Source organism: Mugil cephalus, chromosome 2 (assembly GCF_022458985.1).
Source record: "Mugil cephalus isolate CIBA_MC_2020 chromosome 2, CIBA_Mcephalus_1.1, whole genome shotgun sequence".
NCBI classification, from domain to species: domain Eukaryota; kingdom Metazoa; phylum Chordata; class Actinopteri; order Mugiliformes; family Mugilidae; genus Mugil; species Mugil cephalus.
In genome coordinates, this window is record NC_061771.1 from 7,480,624 (window position 1) to 7,508,538 (window position 27,915).

At 41.8% G+C, this 27,915-nt stretch overlaps 3 protein-coding genes across 5 annotated transcripts; 2 read left to right on the plus strand and 1 right to left on the minus strand.

Moving 5' to 3' along the window:
- Positions 1-930: 930 nt before the first annotated feature.
- On the minus strand, positions 931-15,606 carry dpcd (deleted in primary ciliary dyskinesia homolog (mouse)). Of its 2 annotated transcripts, XM_047577637.1 has the most exons (7): positions 14,407-15,606; positions 3,633-3,769; positions 2,914-2,994; positions 2,691-2,815; positions 2,436-2,569; positions 2,167-2,269; positions 931-1,803 (listed from the first exon to the last, which is right to left on the minus strand). In XM_047577637.1, exons 2-7 carry the CDS (start codon positions 3,694-3,696, stop codon positions 1,699-1,701), a joined length of 612 nt encoding a protein of 203 aa, XP_047433593.1. In that variant the 5' UTR covers positions 3,697-3,769; positions 14,407-15,606; the 3' UTR covers positions 931-1,698. The 2 variants fall into 2 exon arrangements, with proteins under 2 accessions (XP_047433593.1, XP_047433594.1); XM_047577638.1 differs by lacking the exon at positions 14,407-15,606 and having other exon boundaries at positions 3,633-3,785.
- On the plus strand, positions 3,881-10,573 carry poll (polymerase (DNA directed), lambda). Its single transcript, XM_047577634.1, has 9 exons — positions 3,881-3,988; positions 5,002-5,145; positions 5,330-5,627; positions 5,859-5,976; positions 6,091-6,435; positions 6,571-6,744; positions 8,636-8,764; positions 9,415-9,583; positions 9,703-10,573. Exons 2-9 carry the CDS (start codon positions 5,031-5,033, stop codon positions 10,062-10,064), a joined length of 1,710 nt encoding a protein of 569 aa, XP_047433590.1. The 5' UTR covers positions 3,881-3,988; positions 5,002-5,030; the 3' UTR covers positions 10,065-10,573.
- wbp1lb (WW domain binding protein 1-like b) lies at positions 10,977-26,900 on the plus strand. 2 transcript variants are annotated; one of them, XM_047577635.1, is made up of 4 exons: positions 10,977-11,628; positions 19,336-19,438; positions 21,176-21,337; positions 23,180-26,900. In XM_047577635.1, exons 1-4 carry the CDS (start codon positions 11,542-11,544, stop codon positions 24,034-24,036), a joined length of 1,209 nt encoding a protein of 402 aa, XP_047433591.1. In that variant the 5' UTR covers positions 10,977-11,541; the 3' UTR covers positions 24,037-26,900. The 2 variants fall into 2 exon arrangements, with proteins under 2 accessions (XP_047433591.1, XP_047433592.1); XM_047577636.1 differs by lacking the exon at positions 10,977-11,628 and adding an exon at positions 17,150-17,329.
- Positions 26,901-27,915: the final 1,015 nt, after the last annotated feature.

Genomic DNA, 27,915 nt, shown 5'->3' on the forward strand with positions numbered 1-27,915 from the left:
GAATGGCCCGAGCTATGCATTAAAAGCGATGAGGTCAGCCCACCATTTTGGCCCAAACAAAGGTTACCACCATGTAGTTGCATTTCTCACGATCGCACACCGTAACCCTCTGATCAAATGGGCCCTTTGTGAAACCTCATATAAAAGGGCATGTTATACAATAGTGGGTTCGAATAATAACACGAGGAGGGGTCAGTTATCAAAAAGGAGCCAGTCACACAGGGAGGGGTAAGGGGTCTGGAGGGGATGGTGGGGAGGGCGGTTTACGGAGAGGGAGCTGAGGGGTTGCAGAAAAAGCGTCAGGGCCTGTGTGGCAAAATGTGGCAGCGACTGAAAGAGGGGGAATGGCTGGGAAGAGGCATTCGGGAATGAAAGGGAAGCAGAAAAGAAACCCTCTTCCCAGAAGCAGCTGAGCATGACCATCAGAGGCCAAATGACAGGGGAGGAAGAAGACCCTGAACAGAGGGACTCGGCCGCTCTCACAAAGCATGAGCTGGATGTCCAATTTGTTAGTTGGTGTTTGCTGCCACAGGAATTTGTTTTGACAGCAGCTCAAGCTCTGGAGACTGTAAAGTATTAAGAAAAGTTAACAAAAAGAGCCAAAGGACCTCAATATGAAGCTTTTTGACATTTTCCTTGTAATTGGAATCAACACTGCAGCTCTTCAAAGCCAAACCACCGCGCGCACCTCGCATGTGCATTAATGCATTTTTGTCACATCGTAGTTTTAAACAAGAATTCTCACAGGAATTTACAAAACAGCAGGGAGCCTGGTTGAAAATGTTTTTTTGTGTTCCTGTTCTTTCCATCTGGAAAAAGACAAAGCACAATAGTCGGAGAGCCCTGTGGTTTTGTCTCTGCTTTTTGCACTTGCTCTCTGGGTTTGGACATGTGGTGAAAAATGCAAGGAATCACACGGTTGAAACAATCTATATTTAAATGCCATTGTCTCATTCAAACAGTGCAACTCTTTTTTTGTGCACTGTCTAAGTATTTCTGACAGTGGTTTTTCTTTTATTGAACCTGGTAGAAAAGTACACAAATATCCCACTTCAATTGTTTTTCATTTGTACATGTTTTACAGTATATACACAAAGAACTCCGTATGCCAAAAACTGCCGACTCTGTATTTCCCTGTGTCAGAGTGACCCTCTGCTGTAATGGGAAACGGTAACACTAGTTCCAGTAATGGCTTTCAGGGTGGCCCACTACATGCAAGGAACATGAGGGTATTCAGTTAACACAAATGGGATGTCCTCGTAACTGTGACCTCGGAACGAACAGGGATGAAGCATTGTGTGTTCTGAGTGTTTTACAAGGACATCAGTGGAACGAGGGTCGTAGGTTATGTGACCCCCCCCCTCCACCGCCACCACTAATACTGCTCCATAGTAGGTTTGGTAACAAGAAGATACATACTTCTGTTACAATCAAACAATTTGGGGTAAAAACTTGCTGTTCAGGTCCAAACTTTATTAATCTAGTTGCGAATTGCATGTGATATAGTTAACACATCTACATCAATTGTAAATGATTAACAAAACTGGAAGTATTAAAAAAAGCATTGACAAGGCACTGAGAATCTTAATGACAGGATTCAGTATAGAAAGATAAATGAGAGCTCACATGTGACTGGGAACGCTGACGTTCTGCTTTAAATGCAACCCAGAATTAGGTCCTCGCTCCCACAGTCAGATCTCACTGGGTTTTGCAATCGATGTCCCCTTCAGCGGTCCCCTTTAGTTTCTTCAGTTCCTGCAGTAGCTCCTGCTCAAGGGTTAAGATCTCTTTGGGTTTCTTGTACTGGACATGAGAGAAGGACATTAATGTCATTCTCCAAGTGCACATGCTACACTTTTACTGCAGTGAATGAACAAAAAACGAAACAAAACACTAAAATTATCGTGGCCATGAAAATGGAGTATAATCAAACATCTCACTATGAAGATTTGTGAAAACTTAAAAATTCAAGTTCAACTGTTTAAATTTAACATTTGTGTGCGAGGTTGAGAGCAGAGATTTTTTTTTTTAAATCCGTAATGAGCAGGTGGGGCCATTTACGTTGCCGCAATAGAAATTTTAGGCTAAGCACTAAGAGTCAATCTTGAATGACCGAGCTACATGTTATTGTAGGCATATATTTAATAGTTGCTGTGTAAGACTTACGCTGACTATTAAAGTGTTGTTGGCATGAGTGAAGCTGACTGCGGAGCAGTCCAGCGGCAGCTGACTTCGATCCAGATCAGGAATACTGAACTTCTTATAATACCTGGGAAACGTGAAGAATGTCACAGATCAATCAGACGGCTGTCGTGTACAGACAAATCTATTGTAAACAGTGCCATCTATAGGAAGGACATAAAGAGTGCATGCAACAAGTGTAAATGCAGGGATAAATAGATAGTGAAGAAAAACCAATGTCCAAGCATATTTACTTTTTGTTTGAGGTTTTTATGACGATGCATCTCTCAGACGCTTCCACTAAAACACCGAAGACATCTTTGGGGTAGGGAAGATTGCGGATTCTCCACTGAAAGCTTGTTTTTGTGTCTTTACGTGTTAAAACAGGCTGTGGAAACAACAACAACAAAAAACAAACAAATAACAACAAAAAATTAATCAATTTATAGATCAATTCATAGATCAGATAATTGCAAATGTTGTGTCAAATTCTTAAAAAAAAAGCCCACATTGGAGCAGTTCTCCTTGATCACATCAGAGCCTGAAGATGCAACAGGACTTGCAAGTTGTTCGCCAACCTCTACTTGCCATTGGCCCTGACCTCCAAGTGTGCTTTTTTGGCGCCACTTTCGTACTGAAATGTACAAAAGGTTAATAAATCACAAACTCATCCAATGTATGGAAATTTATAATAACATTAAGAGGCCAATGCTATAAAACTGTGTTGCGTACCGATTAGCTCGTCTGTCTCCAAGTCATACTCTTCTGCCATTTCTTTTCCATCTTTGAAGAGGTAGTGGATCTTCCTTTTTCCTAGAGAAAGAATATGGAAACATACAAGGAAACAAACTATGACGAAAGTATATAATATATAATTTATAGTTTATTATAAACAATCCAAGCAGGTTCAGTAAATGTGAGCATTGACATGATATTGTGCAAGTTAAGGGAATGCATGCACATCTGAACCAAAAAAGGGCAGGAGATATAAAAAAACACATAATGAAACAAAAAAGAATGAAAAGCTCACAGACTGCATGGCTTCAATTTCCACTGACAGTAATATATGCATAAGTTGTTATGCAAATAAAGTCTATGTCTAAATTACTTACATGTGAAGTAACAGCTGTGAGGTATTCAATGACCTATCTTATTAATTAAAGAGATGTGTCACACCATGAATTACAAATGAGTTGCCAAAGTAGCTAGTCAGAATATACTAATTTGTTTGCCAATGGACAGCTGAAAAACAACAACATATTTATTGTGCGTGTTATATAGTACAGGATCAGCGTGCCACCTGCTTGTTGCCTGGTAACAACACTATTAGCAGCTAAGCTAGCTAAATTGAGTTGACGAAGTTAACAGTTAATCGCTAAACGAAACAAGTTCTACAGAGATGACAAAAGCTATTCTTTGAGATAAATATAGTTCTCCGTCGTTGCACTCACCATCGTGTATCAATGCCGTTTTCTTGGATGCTTTTAACATATCAGTCCAGCTCTGAACAGCCATGTTTCCGAAGTATGTTTCTTCTGTTCAGCCACTTCCGGACTTAACTGGTATCCACAGCAACGGAGGTCAATTCCTAAAAATAAAAGACAATCAAACGCGCAAATTATTTATAACGGGTCAGAGTTTTCCGCAGATGTTATTATTTCAAGTGAAATGTTATGCATACTTTTCGGATATAATTTAGATACCTTTTTAAAAAATTCAAACTTAGCAATAGACCCGGAAGTGAAACTTGAATTGAACGTTGTCCGTCTTTAATAGTTCCTCTTTTCATGGTTCCATCGGAACAGGGGTAAGAACCAAGACATTAGCGTTTAAAAGTGCCGATTTTGAGTTTTCAGCGTCAGAAATTCAGTTGTATTTGCTTCTTTGGAATGAAGTAAATTGTAGAAGTATAACGAGTAAAGTTTCCATTTAATTGACTAAGTTTCTGTTTCTAACGTTAGCTCAAGCTAAAGCTACATAACGTTAGCTGTTAACTGTATTTTGTTAACACATTGATTTACAAAGCGAAATATCATGCATTTGGCTGCATTTATGTGACCGCTACAGTTAGGCTGTCATTTACTTTATAGATTAACACTTCAACATACACGATCATGTTCTCAGTTATAGTATATTATAGATTAATCTACTGGCTTTTAAAGTCATTGGTACGTAGCGCCACCTTGATAAAGTCAATCTAAAATGATACTTATGCTTATTAATAACGTGCTAATAGTAATGATTTTAACCTTTAATATGAAACCGATATGCAGAAATGTGTCATACAGGGTCTTCTTTACTGATAGATTAGAAAAGTGATTTGACATTGTAGCTATGCTACTCTTATTAGTAATTCTGAATAATTTTTTACCAACACTTGCATGCAGTGGGGAAGAAAATGCAAATTTGTGATCGGCAACACTCACAGATGTCCTTATTTAAACCCCAACCCTCCACCAGAACTGAAGAAGCTGTTTGGATGAGTGGGGGAACATATTCGAGAAACTCTACGCCCAGTTGCCCTTGCTTCAGCTTGGATATTAAAAAGATACAGATTTTAAGGAACAAAAAATGAGACAACAGTATACACAAAAACTAAAGCTTAAAAAAAAAGAAAAAAGAGGGTACTTGGAAAAAAAAAACTACTTTAAAAACTGGGGTGGAGGACTGTTTGTGGGCTGCTTGTTGATAGAGATTTTAGATTAAGAATCTGTTGTTTATGTGGGTAGGGGGTGGTGTTGAGGTGTGGGGTAGCTTATGCTCCAGGTTTGTTGATTTTACACTGTCGTATTAAAGTCCTTGTTCTCTTATGTTCCACAGGCTGCTGGCTCCCCTCTTCCACAGCCAAGATGGAGCCTCGTCATGGGATCATGAAAGCTTTCCCCAAAGTTAAAAGGGCGAGAGTGCTACAGGGAAAGGATGCACCTCCACTGAAGAAGATGCCTGACGAGTGTGATGTCACAGGTGATTGTTGTGTTTGCATGTGTGTATACGAAAGGGAGAACAAGTGAAATAAATGCATCATGTGGTAGTAGGATATATACATAACTGAGAGTAAGCGTGATCGTTTAAGAGTTGTTGATAACACCAAGTTCTACATATATCAGACCATGCAACATATTCACTCAGTGAAATCTCTTCTGCCCAGGAAACACATTTAATGGAGTCACCGTGTACCTTCTGCCTGCTGGAATAGGAAGTGCCAGATGTCAGATCTTCCAAAAACAAATCCAGCAAAATGGAGGAAAGATAGAGAGTTCACTATGTCCCAGTGTCACGCATGTTATTGTGGATGACAACATGGACGTAGGCAGGGTCCTGCGCTTGCTGAAAGTGGATTGTATGCCCTCTGGAGTCCAACTGGTGAAATGCACTTGGTTGAGTTTGTGCATCAGTGAGAAACAGCTGCTGGATGTAGACAGCTACAGCCTTCTTTTACCCAAGAGGTTTGTGGTCTAATGTTTTTAGAAAGTTTGTTGCTGTTTTACCTGTACGTCTGACAAAGAACACATGGACTTATTCTTGTGACTAGAAATAACTGTGACTAGTACAAGTGCATCAGCTTGTTACTTATGCATAATGTTGAGCGTAACTTTACGTAACTTGTCAAGTTTTTGTAAAGTAAATCTTAGCAGGCTATTGGTATAATAAGACCTTTAAATGTTCTTTTCATAAAGGGATGCTGAAACAAAGCCTGAAAGTATTAAAGGAGATCCGTTAAATATGAAACTTGCCGCAGAAAGTTTTTCAGAGCCAGTGACTGATCAGACCAAACGAGAGGAGACCATAGACATGGTAGGTTTACATGTCATTTTCAATCATTTTTTTATTACCATTGTTCAGTCCCATATGCATATAAATAGTCTGTGAGTCCTGGATCGCCCATTCTAATTGTACAAAACATCTTAGACACAGACAATCCCAGAAAACAAGGAAGAAAGTAGAGGCGAAGAAGACGGCGTCTCTCAGAGTGACTTAGAAGCACTCATCACTGGCCAGCACCCCAAAGAGGATACTCCTGGAACCAGCCTTCTCCCTGGTCCGGACACGACTACTCAGAACCTGATCGCTGGGAAGTGGGTCTGTGCCCAGTCCTCTCAGTCCAAAAGTAATAATTTCAACAAGCATATCACTGACAAACTTGAAGTGCTGGCCAAGGCTTACACACATCAGGGGGACAAGTGGAGGGCGCTGGGCTACTCCAAGGCTGTCAATGCACTGAAGAGCTACCACAAACCTGTCACGTCATATCAGGTACGCCAATGCACGTTTTAAATGTCGATAATGCTGACAATATACATGGCATCATGTAGTGGTACTCACGTATCCTCTGTGGTAACAAAGGGATTGTCATGTCTGTATTGTTACTTTTGTTTTCATTGGTTTCAGGAAGCTTGTCAGATTCCAGGAATCGGAAAAAGCATGGCGGACAAGATTGATGAAATTATGGAAAGCGGTCACTTGCGGAAGCTAGATCATATCGGCGAGGCTGTACCAGTGCTGGAGCTTTTCACCAACATCTGGGGGGCAGGAGCGAAGACTGCACAGCAGTGGTACCAACAGGTAAAAGTTGTTGCTAGTTTGCTGGACAAAACATCTTCACTGTCTCTTTCTATACTTTCTGTTTCTGTTTACTGTTTTATATATTTTAAGAGATTTCATCTCGGAATACAGTTGACAGCATACTGACAAGATATTTATTTGTACAAGATAGTATGTCACATAACTGAAATATAGTCAATGCTCAGCCTCTGGACTGGAGCCTGACAGATAAATACAAAATCCTGATCTAATGCCAGTATCATTTCATGTCCGCTATAGTGGTATTGGTGCAAAAGTTGACTGATTTCAGTGCTGTAATACCAAAGATATGTCTGAGGTAATTTAAAAATAGTCTCAGCAATACATAGTTTGTCGACTAGAGAGCACTGACAACTTTATTTCTCAGCTGCAAAATTCAATTTTAGAGGTCCTTGAAAAAAGTGTGTTAAAATATGCAGTTGAAGAAGTTTACATGTACTTTAGCCAAATACATTTAAGTTCTGGTATCCCACTTCCTGACATTAATCCAAGATAACTCCCACTCATAGGTAAGTTATGATGATTGCCTTATTTTAAAGAATGTAAAATGACAGAATAATAATAGTTTCTATTTCCTTTATCACATTCCAAATCCATCAGACGGTTGCATACACTTAGTATTTGATAGAATTCCTTAAAACTGGTTAACTCCGTAGCCTGTAGCCTGTTGCTCCTGACAGAACTGGTGGAACTGAGTCAGGTTTGTTAGCCTCTTCCTCTACTCACACACACATTTTGGCCACTCCCATGCCTCAACTTTTGTTTCCTCTGTAAACCATTTGCACCAACTTTGGAAGTATACTTAGTTTTAAGAAAGACTCATTATGAACCAGACCTTGAGCTTCCTTGCTGATGTCCCGAGATGTTGCTTCAGTATAGTCACATTATCGTCCTTCCTCATCTAATTCCTGAAGTACACCGGTCCCTCCTGCAGCGAACCTCACAACATGATGCTGCCATCCCCGTGCTTCACAGCTGGGAGGGTGGTCTTTAGCTTTCAAAAGACAGACTTTTTTTCCCAATACGTTAATTCCCATGTGCTGCTGCAAACATTTGTCTGACTTTTTTATGGCAGTTTTGAAGCAATGACTTCTTTTTTGCCGAGCGGTCTTTCAGATTATGTAGATGTAGGATTTGTTTTACTGGGGGAATAGATATTTTTATACCATTTTCTTCCAGTGTTTTCACAATGTCCTTTGCTGTTGTGAGATTGATTTATATTTTTTCTACCAGTGTTCGTCCCCTGGTATTTATACATTCGTAGTATTTTTGTGAAGATGGACGTGATACATTTAGGCATTTGGAAATGAGAGAGATAGATCAGGCTTGATCAGGCTTGTTAATGTCCGCCATATTTTCTGAAGTCTTAGCTGATTCCTCTTCATTTCACCATTATGTGGAATAACAAAGAGAGGCACTGAGGTTGAAGGTAGGTCTTAAAATACATCGACAGGGACACATCCATTTCTCTCCAATTATGTCTTTTTATTTTAGAATTTAGAATCTAATTTAAATTATTTTCAGGATATTTTCCAAGCTGCTTTTCCAAATGGTACAGTTAACTGAGTGTCTGTAAACTTGTGATATAACGAATTATGAGTGAAATAATCTATTTTAAACAATTGTTCTAAAAATTACTGTGATGTGATTGAGTCATACATAAAGTAGTTGTCCTTACTGATTTGCCTAAACTATAGTTTGTTTAACAGAACTATGTAGTTCAAAAATTCAGATTGAATCGATTTCAGCTTCACTTTATATAATTATATCACAATCAGACAATTCTATGGATGTTTTGATCAGAACATGTAAGGCTTTATTATTCTGTAAAAAAACAAAAACAAAATATACCTACATTTTTCTTGTCTATCAGGGATTTCGTACCTTGGAGGACATCCGCACAAAAGCCCAGCTGAACAACACTCAGAAAATAGGACTCAAGCACTACGAAGACTTACTTGACAGAATGCCCAGAGAAGAAGCTGCAGCCATAGAGAAAGTGGTAATGCATCTTCATTTGTAGCACTGCTAGCATGTATCATACCGGGATAATGACTTCAATATATTTGCTTTTTTCACCGTGTCAGTATGTTTAGTCAAGCTGACACAGAAGAGGGATGCCTTTGTAAAAATATTTCCCCCCTCGAGCTCTCAGAAATTTGGAAGCAGAAGACCTGAAGTAGGAAAAAGTTGTTGTTTTTTTTTTTTCTGCTTGCCTTGGCCGTTTGATAATGGGAAAACCAGACTGTATTCTCACAAAGTGGAGCATCCCATAGGAGAAAAGTAAATCCTGAAAGTCGCTGCATCTTAAGTTAGCCAGATACCTGTTCACTCCAGAACGTTAAGAACAACGCTAGTTGTTTTCAGATCGCATTACTTGGATTTTCTTTTTCCATCAGGGCTGCCAGGTTGAGAGAGCACATAAGATAAATGACTAAAACATGTGTGCTCCCTCAGGCTTGTCAAAATAATGCTTTAGAGCACCTACCTCCCACAATTGGGTTGGGAAAAAGAAAGAGCTTCCTGGTTTTCTGGTGGGGACACAAAGTAAAAAGAAGAGAAGTAAAAACTGTTTTGTGTTCATCATCACCTTCCCACAAACAAGTGTTCAGTTTTTGTAGTGATTGTACCCTGATGGTTTTTCTTGATAAGGTCAGAGAAGCTGCACAAGCCATAGACCCAGGCCTGGTTTCAATGGCGTGTGGCTCTTACCGTCGTGGAAAGGCCACGTGTGGGGATGTTGACGTCCTGATATCTCACCCTGACGGAAAGTCACACAAGGGCATTTTCAGCAAAGTGTTGCAAAGCCTCCATGACAGCGGTAAGCACCGTGTTTGTTTAGGTGAAAGCACTTTTTACGTGTTTATGTTCCTTCACAGAAAATAAAATTTAAAAAAAAACAAAAACTAACTACTTTCTACTCTACTACTGCTTTCTAAGGATTTTTGACAGATGACTTGGTGAGCCACGAGGAAAATGGAGAGCAGAAGAAATACATGGGCGTGTGCCGTTTGCCAGGACCCGGCCAGCGCCATCGCAGGCTGGACATCATCGTGGTGCCCCATAATGAGTTGGCCTGTGCTCTCGTGTATTTCACCGGGTCAGCACACTTCAACCGTTCGTTGAGAGCCCTGGCAAAGACGAAGAAAATGAGCTTGTCGGAGCACTCGCTCAACAAAGATGTGGTGCGTCAGGGTAACGTTAAGGTGTTCGCCGGCACTCCGCTTCCCACACCGACAGAGAAGGATGTTTTTAGTCTTTTAGGGGTACCATACCGACAGCCCAATGAAAGGGACTGGTGACCCTGTCTGGTTTTATAGAAAAAATAATCATGGTGAATACAAATGTTAAAACTGGAGTTATACTCAATCAGTCACAGAGGTTTTACTGTGCCACTAATCACGCGTCTACACCTATATGACTTGAATGCTAATTTTCTATTTTTGTCGATTAAAGGACTGGGATCACTTGAAGTCAAAAACTACTTTGGTAACACCTCTAATACTATGACAACAAATGGAATTTGGCTCTATGGCTGCTGGATTTGAAATATGTCTATTATTATTTTATAAGGACAGAAATGAAAAGCATTTTTAAACATTAACTGTCTTTAAATGAGGAAATTCAACTTGAAAGAACCATCCAAGACCGCTTTGTCAGATGACCTGGTGAGCCAAGAGGAGAATGGAGGCCAGAATAAATACGAGTCAGCTGGCTCTTTAAAGACATTTTAACATAAGGGAATGTGATGATTTAAATGTATTATAAGAAAGGTGATGAACGATAAATACTAATAAAAGGCAATACATAATTCCTCTTTCTGTATCTTAACATTTCAAAATGTCTTAGTTACATTATACACTGAGGTGCCAGTTCAATAGGTACACTAGTAAAAACGAACACACCTGCACGTCCTTCACATTGAAACCTATCAGAAAGGTGGTGATTCAACTAGTCAGTCAGTCAGTTTGGAGGATAGTGCTGTTAAACTGGACTAAATTGAAAGTGTTTCTGTTATTAAGCTGAAACGGGGTTGTCAAAATGACAAAAACATGCCGCTACAACCCAACACAATTTGGTAACACTACAGAATATGAAAACACAGTTGAATCCACAGCTCTCTCGGGTATTTCAAACAAATGCTGTATACCACAGCCTTTATGACGTTAATGTTTAGTACAGGGCTGTTCTATCAGGATGCCTTTGTTTTCACTAGTGTCCCTGACAAGGGATGGGCAGACTGCACCCGTGATAAACTGGGAACTAATTTGACTGAACTCTGTTGAACCAAAACCTCTCTTCCGCTCCCATCATGTTGTCATTTCATTACGGGGTGGTCTCGGCTGTCTTTTGAACATGCGGACCATAACAATGCCAATGCTCTAGAGACGCACCGATCAGCGATTGGTCAGCCTCCTCCCAGCTGGGCCGGCCTGTCCAATCGCTGGTCAGTCCGCAAAAACCAGTTACGATCCGCGCATCTGAACGCCCATCACGTTGCGCACATGGATCGGGTCGAGGTGACCACGCCACACCCAGCTAGCTGACCGACGCGGAGTGCCTGCCTGCCCGTGTTGTGTTGGGGGAGCGGCTTGTGTAACAGCTGTGTATCAGCCAGCCACCAGTAGCGCCGCGCCTTGAAGAAATGAGTACGCAGAGGAGGCGGCGCATGCAGCGGCCTCTCGGTGCGACGGGGGCCGAGATATAGCAGTCGAGGATATTCGGGCGCAGTTTTTATTCGGGTGCTTATGAGTTTTGCCGTAGCCGGTTCTCGGAGGAATGAGAGGCCTGTGCTCGGGTCTGAAAATGGGGTTGTTTTTGCACGCTGTTGGCTCTGTCGCCCCCACCGAGTCGGCAGCGGACAGGGTAAGACTGAACGGACACAGACAACTAACTTAGCAAACTGCCCGACTTCGCAGCATGTAGGCTGTTTTCCACCGAGCCCGGTCACTGTCACACCACGGCCTGTCTATTTTCGCGAGCTGTTGCCGAGCGCTAACGTCTGCTGTGCTGTCAGGGAACCTGTTAGCATGCTTGCTAAGCGGAGCTGCTAGCTGCTGTAGCTAATGTAGCTAGCCCAGCCGAAGTAGAGAGAAACCCTGGAGAGCCAGGGGCCTCCTCTCTGTGTCTGCTGTGTTTACGGTAGAAGGTTGACATTTAGCCAGACGTCCGTTGCATACACAACAAAAGCAGTTCTTCAGGTGCGAGTGACGACACACAGGTAGACGGGTTGTAATTGCTCTAATTAGCTTGGGGTCAATTAACCTGAGACCCGGTACCTGAGGTTAGATCCACAGTCATTAGGAAGGCATCTGCTACTCGTCTAGTTATAAGAGTCATAAAGTGTGTGTCTTAGGTTAACAGTGAGCATGTAATGATGTACACTTTAATAACAATGATCATGATATAGATTTGCAAGTTATAATTGCCTTAGGCCCTTGATTGTGAGTATTATCCATATACTAATTCATTTTGAAAAGGATGCACTGTGTCTGTATCTCTGTTTATTGGGTGAATTCACAGGAAACCAGTTAAATACATTGTAAGCATCTTCAAATTGAACTTGGATCAGAGTCAGTCAAATCAAAAATGAACACGCACATCCAGATTTCTAGTTTCGAGTTTTCAGCGTGTTGTTGCATCACTCTGAGCTATGAGAAAATACATTAGCTAACTCTCTTATCAGCGCTTATGTACAAAATAGCACCGGCTGTATTTTGTCAGAACTTTGTGGGCTAAACCTTCACTGAATGGTAACAGAGGATTTATTTAAACTTTAAAGTTCCCGTGCTGTCCATAACCGAGGTGCAAGGGTCACAAATGAATGGGCAAAGCTGTATTTTTTTTCTGGGTGAAATAATTCCAGCTACTACTGTTATCTCATGCGGTGTTTATGTGCTGCATCTGTTTATGTTATCACTGCTCGAGTGTGTGAATAAACCGTACTGTTATGAAATGACGCATATTTGCAGGCAGCCTGCTGACAGCTTGTTTGTGCTTGTTACGTTAAAGCCAGTCAGTAAGCCCTCAGAAAGGAAATGGTTACACCAAAATACTCAAAGCAATAACTTCCATTTGCGTTCACACCTCAGCACAAACTCAACACGACAGAGTCAACTATATTATATCTGTTGTTATCATAACAACTGATCATTGGCTACTTGCGTAGTGTCTGATAGTGTCTAATATTGCACAGCTCTGTGTCCCATCAGCAGTTCACGTTATGTTATCCACATAATACACAGCTTAGTGTTTGAAAAGGGTCCTATTTGTTTTTCAGAATTCAAACTGTACCCCTTAAATTGTTGCACTTTCCAGCTGATCTGAACTCTGTCACTGTGACAAATTCAGCGGCTGCTGCTGTCCTGTGTTTCTTTGCACAGCTGTTTATAGCAGCAATATGGACTGAAAGCCTAAAAAGACACATACTTGATACTTAATTTAAATAATATTTTGAGTGCAAGCCCTTTAAAGCAGGCTCGTTTTTCTACAGTCTCATTAAATCATGAAGTATAATAAGTGTAATAAGTCAAGGAACTTTGCCATCCTCCACCAATCACACATGCACTGATAGTTTTGGCCATCATTTTTTTTGTCTGTGGTTGTTCCCAGTTATTTCCTGACCTTGGTATCTGTTAGTTACAATTTGCCCCCTCTCGTGAGTGCAAATCACCAGAGTAAAGACTGTGACAAACTAAGCCAATGGCCACCTATTTCCCGGTGTTGTGCCGTCTGTCTGTTTCCTCTTGTTTCACATCCTTATCTCATCTGAACATTCAAATACACAACAACAGGATCATCTAGAATGAATCAGCTATAGACCAACTAATCAGTATTAGTATTATTATTATTATAATTATTATTATTATTATTATTCAGGAGAGGCCAGCTGTGTATGACATGACTCCTTCCAGCTTTTTAGCATCCCAGCTAGTAGTAGCTGTTCTGGTTTCTCCTACACCACTGCCACTTAATTGTGTGAAGAGCTATTTCCTTTCATTCAGAAGCAGAATATATCTTCAAGCTGGCCACTGGCTGTATTTTGCAATGTGTTCCAGTGCAACTTTATGGTCCAGACACAGACAACATGAGAAAGACAACCTAGTTGATCCTTGTTCCTTTTCAGTGGCGATTTTGGTTTGGAAATTCTGACGGGGCCATGCAGGAAAATCTTGTAAGGCAATCCGGAAATATCATAATAACGCCCTCACAAAAAAACGCAGGTGAGAGAGGGGACCACAGCACCTGAGAAAAAAAAGGTGATGACAAAATTGCACCTGATGACAAAATGGTAGCTGAATAATGTCATCAAACAAACAGTGCCAATCTGACAACATATATTAACATACCAATTGCGCCACCAAACAGCAGTGTTCAAGATCTCTTCAGATCAAATACTCAAGATCAAAACTGTAACGTGACCACAATGAAAACACAAGGCACAGCTCATGGTGTGAATGGCACACACCTAATACACAGCAACAATACACAAAGTTACCACATACAATATACCACAGCCAAACAGACATTTCAGCTCCACACATGTATCGCCAGTTACAAAAATTCCATTATAATTTAAACATTTTATACGTATACGTAAACTACATATAAGTTCCATTTAGATTAAAAATAAATTGGACTCACCAAGTGTCTTTTTGACATGTTTTCTACTTAAACCACTCCTGGTTGAATGACCTAGTTTTGTCTTTTCCCTGTTGAGAAACTATTAAATCCTCCAGTCGCTGTGCTCCCAAACCTTTTATCTCCAACTTTTGCTCAAGTGGTGAAGTCCTAAATCGCACACTAGCCAGGTAGCCAACTCCATTCATCATGCAATAAATGAATGAAACCAATGAGAAGCCCTCTGGGGCCCAGAACTTCAGGCCCCACTACCCAAACTGAAGTGTGCGCTGTACACACGCATTCACATGCAGTAGTTCATCAGTACACAACACTGCAGGCCAGCACCATCTTGGCTGTGCCCCACTGAGCGGAAACAGAGGAGACGGAGTATCAGAAACAATAAACTATTCACACATGACTACACTGTAAAAAGTGTTGAATGCGGACATTTCATTGGGGACAAAGTTTATTACTCATTACCTTATGCACAACAAACGTTTACAGTCCTCGTCTGCACAGCAGTGCCCTCTGGTGGGGCCATGCCGCACCACCCCTCAATGCAAAGACGCTACTGTTCTTGGTAGTTCTTTGATGTCGGTTTGGTGCATCCGTACCTTTTAAGGCCTAAAAAGTCTATTAAAACATTGCTTATGATCAACAGCATTTGTTGTGTATATCATTTTGCGATGCTGTCTAAATGTAACATCTCTTTAAAACATCTGACAAGGTCTAGGTCAGCTTTTTGTCAAAGCATTTAGGCACAAACTTAATCATGGATATTCTGCTTTTGTTTTAGCAAAAAAAAAAAAAAAAAAAAACTGGAGTGTGTCTGTGGAACCTTGCATTAAAATCTGACCTGGGCAAAAAGACATCTCCAGGACCCATTAAGATTGCATTTGAGAGACATTATCTCCAACCACAGTTTGCACATTTGGATTTGGTCTGGGTTGCATGTGTCTGCATTCCTCTGATATTGTGAATGCAACGCGTCCTGAGACATATTTAAGACCGTCTATACTCAGCAGGGATGCTCCTGCATCAGCAGCGTTTTGCTCATTCGTTCAATAGACGGTTATTATAATTGGTCACCTGAAAAGGAAAAAGCAGCATAACTGATGTTTGTTCATTAGCAATGAGAACCTTTTAAGATATTCTGTCCTTATAACTATTGATAATAAATAAATCGAATCAATAATTAACAAATAAAAAGTATTAAATATAAGTACACAAGTGTGAGTCTGTCACTAAATAATGTATTGGCATGTGGTTAGGTTATGTACATACTCTCTACATAATCACAGTTTTTTTTTTGTTTGTTTGTTTGTTTTTTTACTGTAAATTACGATGTGATTTGTGTGGTCATGACGCACTTAGTGTGGTCATGACCACACAAAACACATCGTAAAGATAAAGTTGGGGTTTATTTGCATTCAAAGCACAAAAATAAGACTGGATCTGGAGACACGTGTTAATGCCAGGTCTGAACATACATATCTAAAGCTGGTCACTTTCAATCGGGTAGCCCAGATCGGATCTTAATGTAAGGTCTGAACAGGCTCTACAGGCAGCCCTGTAGAATGAGGCTTCAGCAGCAGGCAAACGTACCGCTTGTTTTTACTCGGCTATAAGATTCAGTGGCTCACATGTTTATTAAAGTCTCATCAGCTGTTGAAATTTCTTTGAGGGGATTTATGACATTAAGGATCGCTGCTTATAAATCGCTAGCCATTGGTCTGCGTAACCTTGACGACTATGAAAGAGCACCTTTCTTTGTTGAAGGACAGAATAATAAACAAGAGGTCAAAGAGCTCCTCGCACACATGCATCAACTGGTTGGCCAGCTCCTACAGGCCTGTGCTTAGCGGATGGTGTCTGAATGAAGGCTCAAATGCAGCCACTCATCTCCAGGGACAGTATCTGATAGTCGCTGGGAGATCTCCGAGCTGTCCTCATTGTCTGCTCATTTCAGCAGCTTCTCATTATTAAGGTTGATTATTTTCAGTACTTTTGGGGACGGTAATCAGATCTCCCTTTAAGCTGCTGGTGCATCATGAGAGAGGCGGATTGTTTCATTGCTGCCTGCTTGACGGGGAGACGGGAATCTACTCTGTACAGATTCTTTGCTCGCCGCTGTCAGGATAAGTAAAAAAACAAAAATAGGAGACACTGTCTGCTTCAAGCATTTGACATTGCTTCACTTTAGCAGCAGCAGCAAGTGAAATGGGAAAGTCTGGCCGGAGGAGTTTTCTTGTGTAAAGTCTTGTTTGCTAAAATCCTGCCCCCTCCCTATTCAGTGCTCTTTTTATGCAGCATAGTCTGAATACTCAAACAAACTAGATGGTTATCTCCATTGAACTGCAAAAACGGGCCCAGCATGCAAAGTTCCGAGTGGGGGAGAGCAGCTAGTGAGTCAGTGAAAACAGCTGAAGTTACCAAAAACAAAGCAGCGGAAAAGAACATCTTGTGATTATTGCACAGAATTGAATCTTTTTTTTTTTTTTTTTTTTTTTTTTTTTAATATTGAAAAGGTTGAAACAGCAGAGTTATTTTAACTGCGGGGAAATAAAACGCGTGTGTGTTTCATTCCTGTCTTTTCTTGCCCCTTCTCTCGCTGCCTCGCACTTCACCTCTCGCCGCTCTCTGCGTCTTATTATCATGCGGCGGCCCCAGCTAGGAGCTCGCTCTCCACTGCCGCTTGGAAATTTCCGTAAAGCAATCCTCAATCACTGTTTGGGCCCGGAGTCGAGCGGGGTGAGGGAGTGTGTGCATGTAGGGATGACAAAGAGAGGGAGGCAGACACAGAAGTAGAGGTCGAGCATGATTGAGAGGGTTTTTTTTCTTTCTCGCGTCTAATGCCCCATAAAGTAGAAGGGGACTTGAAGGGGACTTGCCTGTGATTTGAGGACCCTGGATCATCATGCCTCTAATTTTGGAACCTCCTCTGGTAATCTGTTGAGCGCCCGTCTTTACGTGGAACTTTGATAGCTCTAGCTAATTATTAAGCGAATCTAGAAGAAAACATCTGAGGGATCTTCTCGGAAAAGTCCATAAACCCATTTTATGTAGTTTTTAATTACAGTCTGATCTACCTGTTACTGTCTTGCATGGGTCATATCGCTGCTTAACTTTTCACAGTTTATAACAAAGCTGCTAGTTTGCTGTATTGACAGTTGAAGCTTATGACAAGTTTTGGGTAGAAGTAGATTTTCCTTGCTCTGATTTGAGCTGATCTAATCTTTGAAGTTGGATTTGTTTATTAGATCTCGGGCAACATAGTGAGCGGTTTTGTGGTGGCTGGGAGTCAAACATTTGCACTTGATATGGGCCTTAAACACTGATGAAATTCTAGCAGCTTAGCTGCACAAGTGGTTAGGACTTGTTTACTTCAGATCATGGCTAAGTATAAATGCTGGCTCTGCAGGGTTTTTATTAGCAAGTCAAAGATCAGGGCAAGTCGTGCAAAACAAATGTCATACTTCTTTAATAACCGTGCACATAATATATTAGTTTTGTAGTTTCACTATTTTAAAGTCAAATAGATCTTTTAGAAGTGCCTCCTCTTTTGTATATTTCACAGTGGGACCTTAGTGTATGTCCACACAATTTTATGTGCCGACTCTTCCCGTGTTTGTCTACACGTAAACCCTTTCCTGAAAGAAGCTGGGGTTGGGTTCTTTAAACTGACAAGAAGGTACATTACACGTATGATATTTAACTCCTGAGTAGTTCAGATCTGAAATAGACCGTTTACAAAGACACAACTGCGAGACATACAGAAGGAAAACACTAACATTAATGCTTTCTGCAGGCTTTACTGTCACACTATCATGGGGCACATGAATAAAACATTGATGTTATCAGCAGCACTTGTTCTTTTGTCTGCTAAAACATGAAAACGCCTCCTGCGGAAAAGGCTCATTGTTTAAAATTTTTATTACTCTGGGAAAACAGTTGCAAGAAAAAACAGGTGCAGAATCAGTTTTAAGACGTCAAAGTGGAGAAAAGTTATTGCCGTTATTAAATATATAGGTTTAAAAACATGACTGATGTGTAAGTACCACCGGGAAAATACAATAAACTATTAATTAATTGAATAATGATGGATGGTAATAATAATGACAAGGTTGTGTCATTCTAATGGGGTCAGACGCTGCTAAAGTCATTTATTATTTAAGGGATAATGTATAGTGAACTGTTGATTATTGGAAAAAATAACTCCTGACAGGGGAATGGGACCCTGAGGCGCAGCGGCACCGGCTCACTATACATTATCCCGCTTAGAACACAGCCTACTGCTAAATTATTCAAAAATGTGACACAAAATAATGATTGAAAGAGATTTCATTGGTATAAAATGAGCCTGTTCTGTGCACTTGGATGCTCTTGGTTGCGGTTGCCAGGAGACCGTGAGCCGCGGAGCAGTGGTTCTACTTTTGTGCGCAGAGTTTTAATGACCGATTCGAACACCCCGTTGCTGGATGTGAAGGAGGAACTTTTCACAATGTCTGTTTTGTTTTGTTTTCTTCTTCTTTGCCGGGAACATGTCATTCTTCAACCATGAGTCCAGTGTTTTGTCCTCTCCAATTATATCAAATGTTATATTAGAAAAGTACTGCATTTTGCCTATTTTGTTATGAAGTGTGAACATGTTGGGTGCTGAAGATGTTCTGATGTGTGTTCTGTGTATATACGTTGGGTGCTGAAGATGTTCTGATGTGTGTTCTGTGTGTATACATTCGCTGCTCTTGGTTGCCAGGAGCAGCGTTGCTCTATTGAGAAATAATCACTGGTGAATATTGGGGATCGGCCAATCGTATTCAAGGGAGCTGTGTTCTAATTTATGTTAATTTTATGGCTTATTTTTGTTTTTATTAAGGGACTTCTTAAAATGAACACTATGATGATACATTTATTTTAAATTGAAAGGTGTTTCTCATGCTTGTCTTGCAGAACCTGCTGCACTGTGAAGGTGTCAACAACCAGAGCTACTTCTGTGAGTCTGGACACTGCTGCGGAGAATCCCAGTGCTGCAGTTACTACTACGAGCTCTGGTGTAAGTCTCCTGCTTTTCTTCCATTTTACTCACCTCTCAGCCCTGTCTCAAACTCCCACCCCCAGAAGAAAGGCTTTGTCAGCATTAACCTTTGCGATGTTAAGCTTCTGCTTAGAAACCCATCTTTGACAGACGTTAAGAAGAAACCGAGGGAGTAATGGGATAAGTCGTGTGGGTGGAATGCATGGGACACGTGTTATGTAATGCAGAAACGTGGAGACTTGGGACCTACTCCTGGAAAATAAGAGAAGGTAGAAATATTGTGACATCGTCAGAAATTATCTTTACTGACTGCTTTTAAAAGTTATGAAACAGCCAGCAGGTAAAACAATTAGAAGGACTTTCACAAGCAGATAAGATAGTTTGCGCAGATGATGATTGACAGGACAGAATATTTAAAGGAGAAGCCTTTGGTGACATTCAAAATGTATAAATGGCCCTTAAAGCACTTGACAGAGATGAACTCCAAGAGGATGGCTGACATACTGAAGAGTATTATTTCCAAACCACTTTGAAAGGTTACAGTTCTAACCACTCACCAGCTTATCAAAGGAGTCGTGTTGTTGCACTAATGTATGTATACAACCGAGGTTCACAACAGCATTTACAGTATGGTGGCCACTGGACTTTGGACGATATAGTGTACAACAGTATAGTGTGCAACAATACATTGTTGTTGGCCACATCACAACTACCTGAACTGAGAATAAGCCTAACCTTTTCAAAAAAACACACAAGCTCTTGTTTTTTAGATTGCATTAGTCATTTTATTTGCCCTTATGAAGTTGCCACTTCGCTTGCATTGGTTTACATAGGGGCTTGTTTGTCTCAGTCTAAAATAGCTGCCCACATTCATTGCCAAGAGAGTTGGCCGTGTAAGCTGACAAGGACTGCTGGATGTCTTTAGGCCATTTAAAAAAAAGAGCGTCCTCAAGATATATGATATAGATAGTTGGTTGGACTAATACGTACGTAACGATGTTGCTTATCAGCTGACACTGAATTAGTGTTTCAGTGAGCTAAAACTTTCTAGTTTCTGGTCCTAGTAGTTCTATAGTTCTTCCACTGTCACTTCTGACTACATGTTGTTTATTGTCAGGTATTTATGCTGCTGTCCTCGATTTTGGAAAGATTGGTTCACAGACAAAAGCGGAGTACGGGTTTACACGAAAAAGCGACATTCAAACTGATTTAAAAAGAATTCAGATTCAGATACTTATTCATGGCGCTGTGAACAATATGTTACTGCTTAAGTAAATTCTTAAGTGGTCAGAATAGAACAAAAGATGTCTCATGAGGCATTCGAGACACTATTATGTAACTGACTTACAAAGATCGTGACTGCACGGCACCGGAACAGCTTCCCTTGAGTGCGTGTCATAGTGAGAGTCACAGGCCGTGTTACCATGTAGTCTTTCCATTGTATTGACGTAGTGCTGGTACCCTTATTTGTTTCACACTGCTGATTTGATTAAGCACAGAAAACCTCCAGCAGTTTTCTCAGAAACGGTTATGTCAAAGTTTAACCATCTCCATTTACGGTGTTGTTTTGTGACACAGTCCTCAGTGAGGGTTCAATTGATTCTCTGTTATAAAATGCATCACAATAGAACGCAGCATGTGGATGTTTCACCATGTCGGAGTCAGTGTTCGCTCAGCCACGGGAGCGCGTTTTAAAATATGAAGCCACGACGTGGACGGTCGTTGTAAGTTTGTTCATCTTCCTCTGATTTGCAGGGTTTTGGTTGGTGTGGGCGATCATCTTCATTTTGAGCTGCTGCTGCGTGTGTCACCACCGCCGCGCCAAACACCGGCTGCAGCAGCAACAACGGCAGCACGAGATCAACCTCATCGCCTACCGTGAAGCACACAACTACCCATCTGTGCCCTTTTACTTCAGTAAGATCCTACACTCGAAAACCTCCGCTCACTTTCTGTAATGATAAAACTCGGTGTTCTCATACATCACATACACGTACATCACCCTGCTGTGTTTATCAGTGGGGCAGTCATTGTTTTTTTCATTAGCTTAAAAAGGAAATCTTCATACTTGCATAGGGAGCAGGTCTTCTTCCACGGAGCTCACCGTGTTTCCGCAGGAGCCTTTCATTGTAGTCACGCTGGCCGCCGTAGATTTTCCCACATGAAAGAAAGATGTGACACACTGGTCCTTCAAGGTTGGGACACAGCAAACACACATCAAAGAACTACCAGCAACAAAGGCTGATGTTGCCACATGCAGTCTGTGTCTGGCCTAGAGATCTGCACATGAACACTCCACAAATAACTAGAGCCAGTTGGCACAAGCAGTCAGCGTCTGCATGAAAGGTGTCTACTAACTAGATATTACTCTGAATACCTACCACAGGTCGAACTAAGACTTTAATGGTCACTGATGGTCTGATACTGGAAACAGCTGCAGAAGTTCATATAATTGTACTTACAAAAGATCAAACGGTACTACAAAACAGGTGGCTTCTTCTCACAAGCAAGTTTAATCTTTTCAGTTTGCTTTGTTTCCACGTATACCGAGCCAAAAGTTCTGATAAACCCATTTGAATGCCACCTACGGCACACAGATAGTTAGAGCACAGTGGTCTACTTGGACATTTAGCACAGGGATTGGTGGACACTGAACCAGAGCCTTAAGGAGAGCACATATTGGACTTTTGCTAATGTTGCTTAGTGTTCTCTAGATGTGCAAGTGTTTTCTAACTGTTTTTAAGTTCATGTGGGGGAAATGTTTGCAGCACGTATTTCTACGTAAAAACGGATCCGCCCCGATCGCTCCAAGGAAAACCTGTCGCACAACAGTTAAAACATGCAGGTGAACAACCAACTCTTAAAATTTAGGAAACATGTGGGTGTGATGCACCATTAAACCTTCATTTTAATAGTGAAGTTTATTAAATAGAAAAGGTTATAAAACGGTTGCATAAGTAAGGTTAATCCTTTTAACATGTTTTAATATCATCACTCCTTTGCTCCTAATAAACCTCTGCTGCAAACTTCTCAGCTTGGCAGAGTCGTCCGTTTGCTTTGCCAAAAACACTGCACACACACTCCTCTTACGCTGGTACGAACTGCTAAGATGCAAAATCTTGCCTATGGATAATGTGTTTCTAAAGTGATTAGATGTGAAATGTATTTGTCAGAGATTTTAAAACTTAACTGTATTATAAGAAGCGAAGGTGCGGTGTTGGTACTGCTTACTGGTAAAAAAAAAAGGTTCAAATCTAAACCTCTTATGTTTGTAAGTACAGTGTCTCGTGTACTTTTCTGTTTACATCAAACCGAGCAATCTAACACTAGTGACAAACAAATCAGTGTCTCCTGACTTAAAGTAGCGGTGCCTGGCTCAGATGCAGTGTTTGCTCTGAGATCCATCCACGGTTTCACACGGCGTCAGAACCTTCCCTGTTTGCGTGCCCCAGTTTTCAGGAAATGGCCAGCGTTGCTTTCTTGGTACCTTGCCAGTGTTGCAACACCATTTCGCACAGCGCTGCAACAGCCCTCAGCACAGGTCTGACCCAGAAATTCGCTTGTTTTGTCACATTTCCCTCCCCTATTGCTTTGGCAATGCTTGAATATCGGTCTGGGAAGTTGACTGAGGTCGGGGTGAAATTGATACGGCTCAGATGGAGGCGGCTATTTGAAGGAAATACCAACACATCGTTGTGCAGAATGTATTTGGTTGTGTAAAATTTTTATTAAGGTTTTTTTTTTTTATGTCCTCTTCAGGGTTTCTGCCAAACTACCTCCTGCCTGACTATGAAGAGGTGGTGAATCGGCCGCCGACTCCTCCCCCTCCCTATAGTGCCTTACACACAGGCCCATCCTCTGTAGCTTCTAGTCCGCTGGCTCCTGAGCAGCAGGAGGGACACTGTCCAACCATCCAGTCCTCCCCGGTGCCCCCGATCTCCGACAGTCTGTGTTGCAGACCCAGCATGGAGGAGCTGCAACCTCCCACTTTAGACTTAAGGCCAAAGCCTGACAACAAGCCCATGCAAACTGCACAAGATTCAAGCGTGATACTCCTCTCTGATGCGGTGGACAGGGAGGGACTCACCGGCCAGGAGAAAAGAGCCGGGAGCGGGGACGATTCCTGCCAGGACGCCCCGCAGAAGGATCTCGGCCTGTCGGAGGGCTGCGCCGAGGACAAAGAGCGTCTCCCCGGTGGAAGGAGGAGGCGGATCACGGGGGACTCTGGGATCGAGGTGTGCGTGTGCGGCACGCGCGGGGGCAGCGGCTGCAGCGCAGGCGGAGGGCCCGGCCAGGAGGGCGAGGAGCTGAGGGAGCTGGAGAGCCTGCTGGGGCCCGAGGTCGACGAGGAGGAGGAGGACGAGGAGGAGGAGGAGGAGGGAGAGGAAGCAGGAGACTTCTGCGACAGCTGCGGTCACCGGGCCTCGCTCGGCGCGGAGGAGGAGCAGGCGCCGGGGGGGCCGGAGAGGCGAGCCGGACGCGGGCCAGCGGGGACTCTGCAGTCGGTTCACCACGCGGGCAGCGGCTCCCTCCACCCGCCCGTGTGCCTCCTCCTCCACACCATCAACGAGCAGGAGGGACCGTCCCACAGCACCAGCACTGAGCCGCAAGGCTGAAGCACGCACCTCCGTCACAGAGGGAAGGAGAGCACGACATTGCTTTTGTATCTGAGCAAGTGTTTCATGTCCAAATGCCTTCTAAGCGAGTATTTTTATGCATCTTAGATAACACAGGTGTGGGAGCAGTCGGGGGATCCGCCGCAAACCGGGTGAGATTCAAAGGTTCTTCCCTGCACCAGAACTGTGGCCTTAACCTGTGTATTTTGGGTTATATTTGGGCAGTACAAGTTCTTTAACAGCCTGTGGCACCTGATACTTCTCACACCGCACACGCACACAGTCCTTCAGTTGTCCTTCTCATAAAACACAAGCCACTGACACAGTCAAAGACTCGATAGCTGAAGCCGTGACGTCGGGACAGGACAGGACGTTCACTGCTAAGGATGAATGCGGCTCACCTCAGCGGGCTTTTTGCAACATTTCTGCAAAGCCGTTCTCTGTAAGCAGTGAACTACGTAGCAACACGGCAAGCAGCAGGAACATTCTGGATGAGTACATTGTGGAAATACGACAGCGTGTGTTTATACAAGCTGATACGGTACGGGGACACCAGAACGAGACTGTGCGGGACGTCCCATAGACTCACGCTTCTAAAGTGCTTCTTCAGCAGTTTAATAACCGCTCTGCCTTGTTTCTGTTGCTCTATCAGCACGGCTAGTGATAGGGAAGTGTTAAGTGCATTAACAAACATGTAAGCAGTTCCTAGTTTGCACAAGATGTGTTTATCTTTATAAATGAAGCGTTCAGCAAAAACAAAACAAAAAAATTATAAACAGAAAGTGCTTAGTTTTTTATTAATTAAGTCTTAAACTGCAGAACATGATTAGTTTCTTGCGGTTTTGTTGCAGTTTTGTGAGAACTGGATTTTGTAGGGAATGCAACGGACTTACTTCATATACAATCATTTTGAGTTTGTTGAATGTTTGTAGTATGTGCCTACCCAAAAAAAAAGTAACATTGTGATGAACAATAAGCTTCAGACCCTGAGAAAGCAGGTACCAAAAACAAGACGAGAATGTTAAGCTTAAAGGTTTCGAGCGAGATGGGCAACGTCAGACCTCAAACTTTAGTGTCAGTCGGTGCATCGCCCCCATCACCAGCTTCAAAGTACAAAATCATCAACCTTTTTGCACTCTTTATGTCAGACTTTCATATCGACGCATTTTAGCGTCCTTCGCCTTTGGTTTTCATTCATTCAACATTGGAACCGTTTCTCGAAGGATCCGATCACCTGGACTAGAGCGGCTTTCACCAAAACATGGCCTGAAAAGCTTTCATGAATGTATCATGTTTTCGTCTTTTACGAGACATTTGCTCCTTCCCCAGCTTTACATAAAGGTTATTTGTCACATAATGGCCATGGTTGTGAAATGAATGGCATGAGTTTACTTATAAATAACAAGTAGTCAACCTATCGAGGCGATTTGGAGATAAAATTTTATTGCGGTTGCAGCCGGGTTACTTAATTAGATGAAAAAACAGCAGGACACTTGCCACTGGATTATCTGTAAACAATAGTCTCCACAACATTATAGTGAAGTATTAATTTCTTATGATGGGCAAAGGTTCTTCACACAGGATGTGATAAAGCTACAGGCCATACTGTAAAACACAGCTGTCAGTTACGTACATGCAGCTTGTTTCCCACATGGAAGTTTTTCCCCTCGTTTGAGAAAACAGAAGTTGCACACAGAGACCAGGTGGAGGGGATGGTCTCAGCCTCTCAATCCCCACAGCAATTTGTATACACTGAGAAGACACGTGCTCGCTTAGAGTACACTACATTGTTTATAGTAATATAACCAAGCAGTTCACATGAAAAGCCTCCAGAGAGTCTTCTACCAGGCCAGTCAAATAGTTTGAACGGACTTTATGTAGTGAAAGACAGAATAATAACAATCACGTACAACTCATCTAGACACCGTGGTGTTGAATTAGTTTACAACAAAATTAATCTGATTGGTTGTAGCATTCACTTGTTTCGTGTAGAGGTACTTTTTCTCTTCATTGATTGGTAGCACACGTTTGGATTTTATTACGGGGTGTGTTTCAGTCTCAACTCTGGTTAGAATTCATTCAAAACTTGCAGCAGCAGCCGTGGTACAATAGTACTTTAGAGCGTCCATCCTGTGTGAATCCTGTGTGAAACCTTTTAAGGAAGTTCACTAAGTTTTCCATCCTCTTCAAAGAACTGGCGATGCCATTTGGTCTTGCGAGTGTGTTTTCCCGTCGGAGAGCCCACGAATGGTCCACACATTTCAACGTCTGCAAAGCACAAATGTTCCAACCACTGCACGAGATTTTTTTCCCAAAATTTACAGCACAGGTGTAATGTAAACTTTCTCCACCCATCCAAGCCCGAACTCACTCTGACGTGCTGTACATGCTAACAATGTTTGTAAACTAGAAAGTGTCATTGTGGAATTGTGGAACATGTAGTACAAAGATGAGCTATTTTTCATAGTGACTGATTCCTTTAAAAAGTAACAGAGCTGGAGAGAATCTCAAAACCACTTTATATTTGCAATTTGTGTACAATATTTGTGTCTGTGAACCAAATAGTTGCTTTCGTAATTTTTATAAAATCATTAGCTTTATTCTTATGGACAGATTTTTGTTTTCCATTAAGGGTGTTACCGTTTCCTGTTGAGATTTAACTTCTTTTGAGACTTAAAGTTCTTTAAAGGGTACATTTGACTAACAGTACAGTAGCGGATTTGTTAACGTCAGGGGCATCTTGCCAAAGATACTTTTCTTTCTTAGAGTGTGTTGTTTTGCACATGTTCTTTGAATGTTCTGATCATAAGCCATTTATTACAACAACTAAGGTGGATGTATGTTCAATAAACATACTAAATTTATTGTTTCTGTGGCCTGTTCTAAGTTTTTGTTGATGTGCAGTGTGTGTAGTATATTTTAAATGTTGAAATAATGCGAAAAGGAAAAGACACACAACACATTGTTCACACAACAATTTGAATACAGTTATGCTGTTTCATCAAACTACTTTGATCACTTTGTCTGTGTGTTTTTCTGAAGAATTTCATAGTACTTTTGCTCATCATTTCTCCTTTTAATCCTGCTGAAGAGTCCCCACCCCAAGAACAAGATGCTGCCACCACCATGCCTTACTCTCTGTTTTCTGATCTTTGGTTAATACTGCTCTTCAGTTTTTGCTTGCTAGAGAGCTAGTTTTGGTTTCATTTGACCATTGCCCCTTCCCTCTTGACCTCGGGTTCATCCAAGATGTTTTTTTGTGATATTGTTGTTAAACAGTAACCACCATCCATTTCGGAAGGACAGCCTGACACAGGTAGGTGCATGGATCGACCAAACACTTTCCTCTCCTCAATTGTCAACCTGCCTCTGCTCCCAAAGATCTGTCAGCCGAAGCAAATTGTTTGCTTGTAGTTGCACTACCACACTGAGTAACACTGATGATCTCCATACAATGTAGATGTTGCTTTGATAAATACCACCACCTGAACATTGTTGCAGACCAAGCGCACCCTTGTGGTAACGCTAAGTGGTTGTTGCCCAGACAAGTGACACATGGGCACCCAGCCATCCACAAGATATATATAGATATAGATATAAACATCAGACCAGGCCACTTTCTTCCATTGCTCCTTGTTCCAGTCCTGATGTTCATGTGCCCCTTGAAAGTGCTTTCAGCAGAGCACAATACAAGACAAACTGCTGAAGCTAAATTTACACTAAAGAAGTGCATCAGATGAATCAAACATTTGCCTTAGTGACCCTGTTTCTAGTTCCACTTTTCCTACTTTAGACCTCTATTCATAGATACTGACGACTGCAGACCAGGAAAACCCCACAGGAGCTGCAGTTTTGGAAATGACTGAGTCTAGACGACTC

Bases quoted from the DNA above. Each gene is read 5' to 3' on its own strand.
- poll (XM_047577634.1), top strand. From the start codon at position 5,031: ATGGAGCCTCGTCATGGGATCATGAAAGCTTTCCCCAAAGTTAAAAGG. The intron at 5,146-5,329 runs GTGATTGTTGTG...TCTTCTGCCCAG, and splicing joins TGACGAGTGTGATGTCACAG to GAAACACATTTAATGGAGTC. The intron at 6,436-6,570 runs GTACGCCAATGC...CATTGGTTTCAG, and splicing joins AACCTGTCACGTCATATCAG to GAAGCTTGTCAGATTCCAGG.
- wbp1lb (XM_047577635.1), top strand. From the start codon at position 11,542: ATGAGAGGCCTGTGCTCGGGTCTGAAAATGGGGTTGTTTTTGCACGCT. The intron at 11,629-19,335 runs GTAAGACTGAAC...CTTGTCTTGCAG, and splicing joins CCGAGTCGGCAGCGGACAGG to AACCTGCTGCACTGTGAAGG. The intron at 21,338-23,179 runs GTAAGATCCTAC...TGTCCTCTTCAG, and splicing joins ATCTGTGCCCTTTTACTTCA to GGTTTCTGCCAAACTACCTC.
- dpcd (XM_047577637.1), bottom strand. From the start codon at position 3,696: ATGGCTGTTCAGAGCTGGACTGATATGTTAAAAGCATCCAAGAAAACG. The intron at 2,570-2,690 runs GTGGGCTTTTTT...TTGTTTCCACAG, and splicing joins TCAAGGAGAACTGCTCCAAT to CCTGTTTTAACACGTAAAGA. The intron at 1,804-2,166 runs GTAAGTCTTACA...TCTCATGTCCAG, and splicing joins ACAACACTTTAATAGTCAGC to TACAAGAAACCCAAAGAGAT.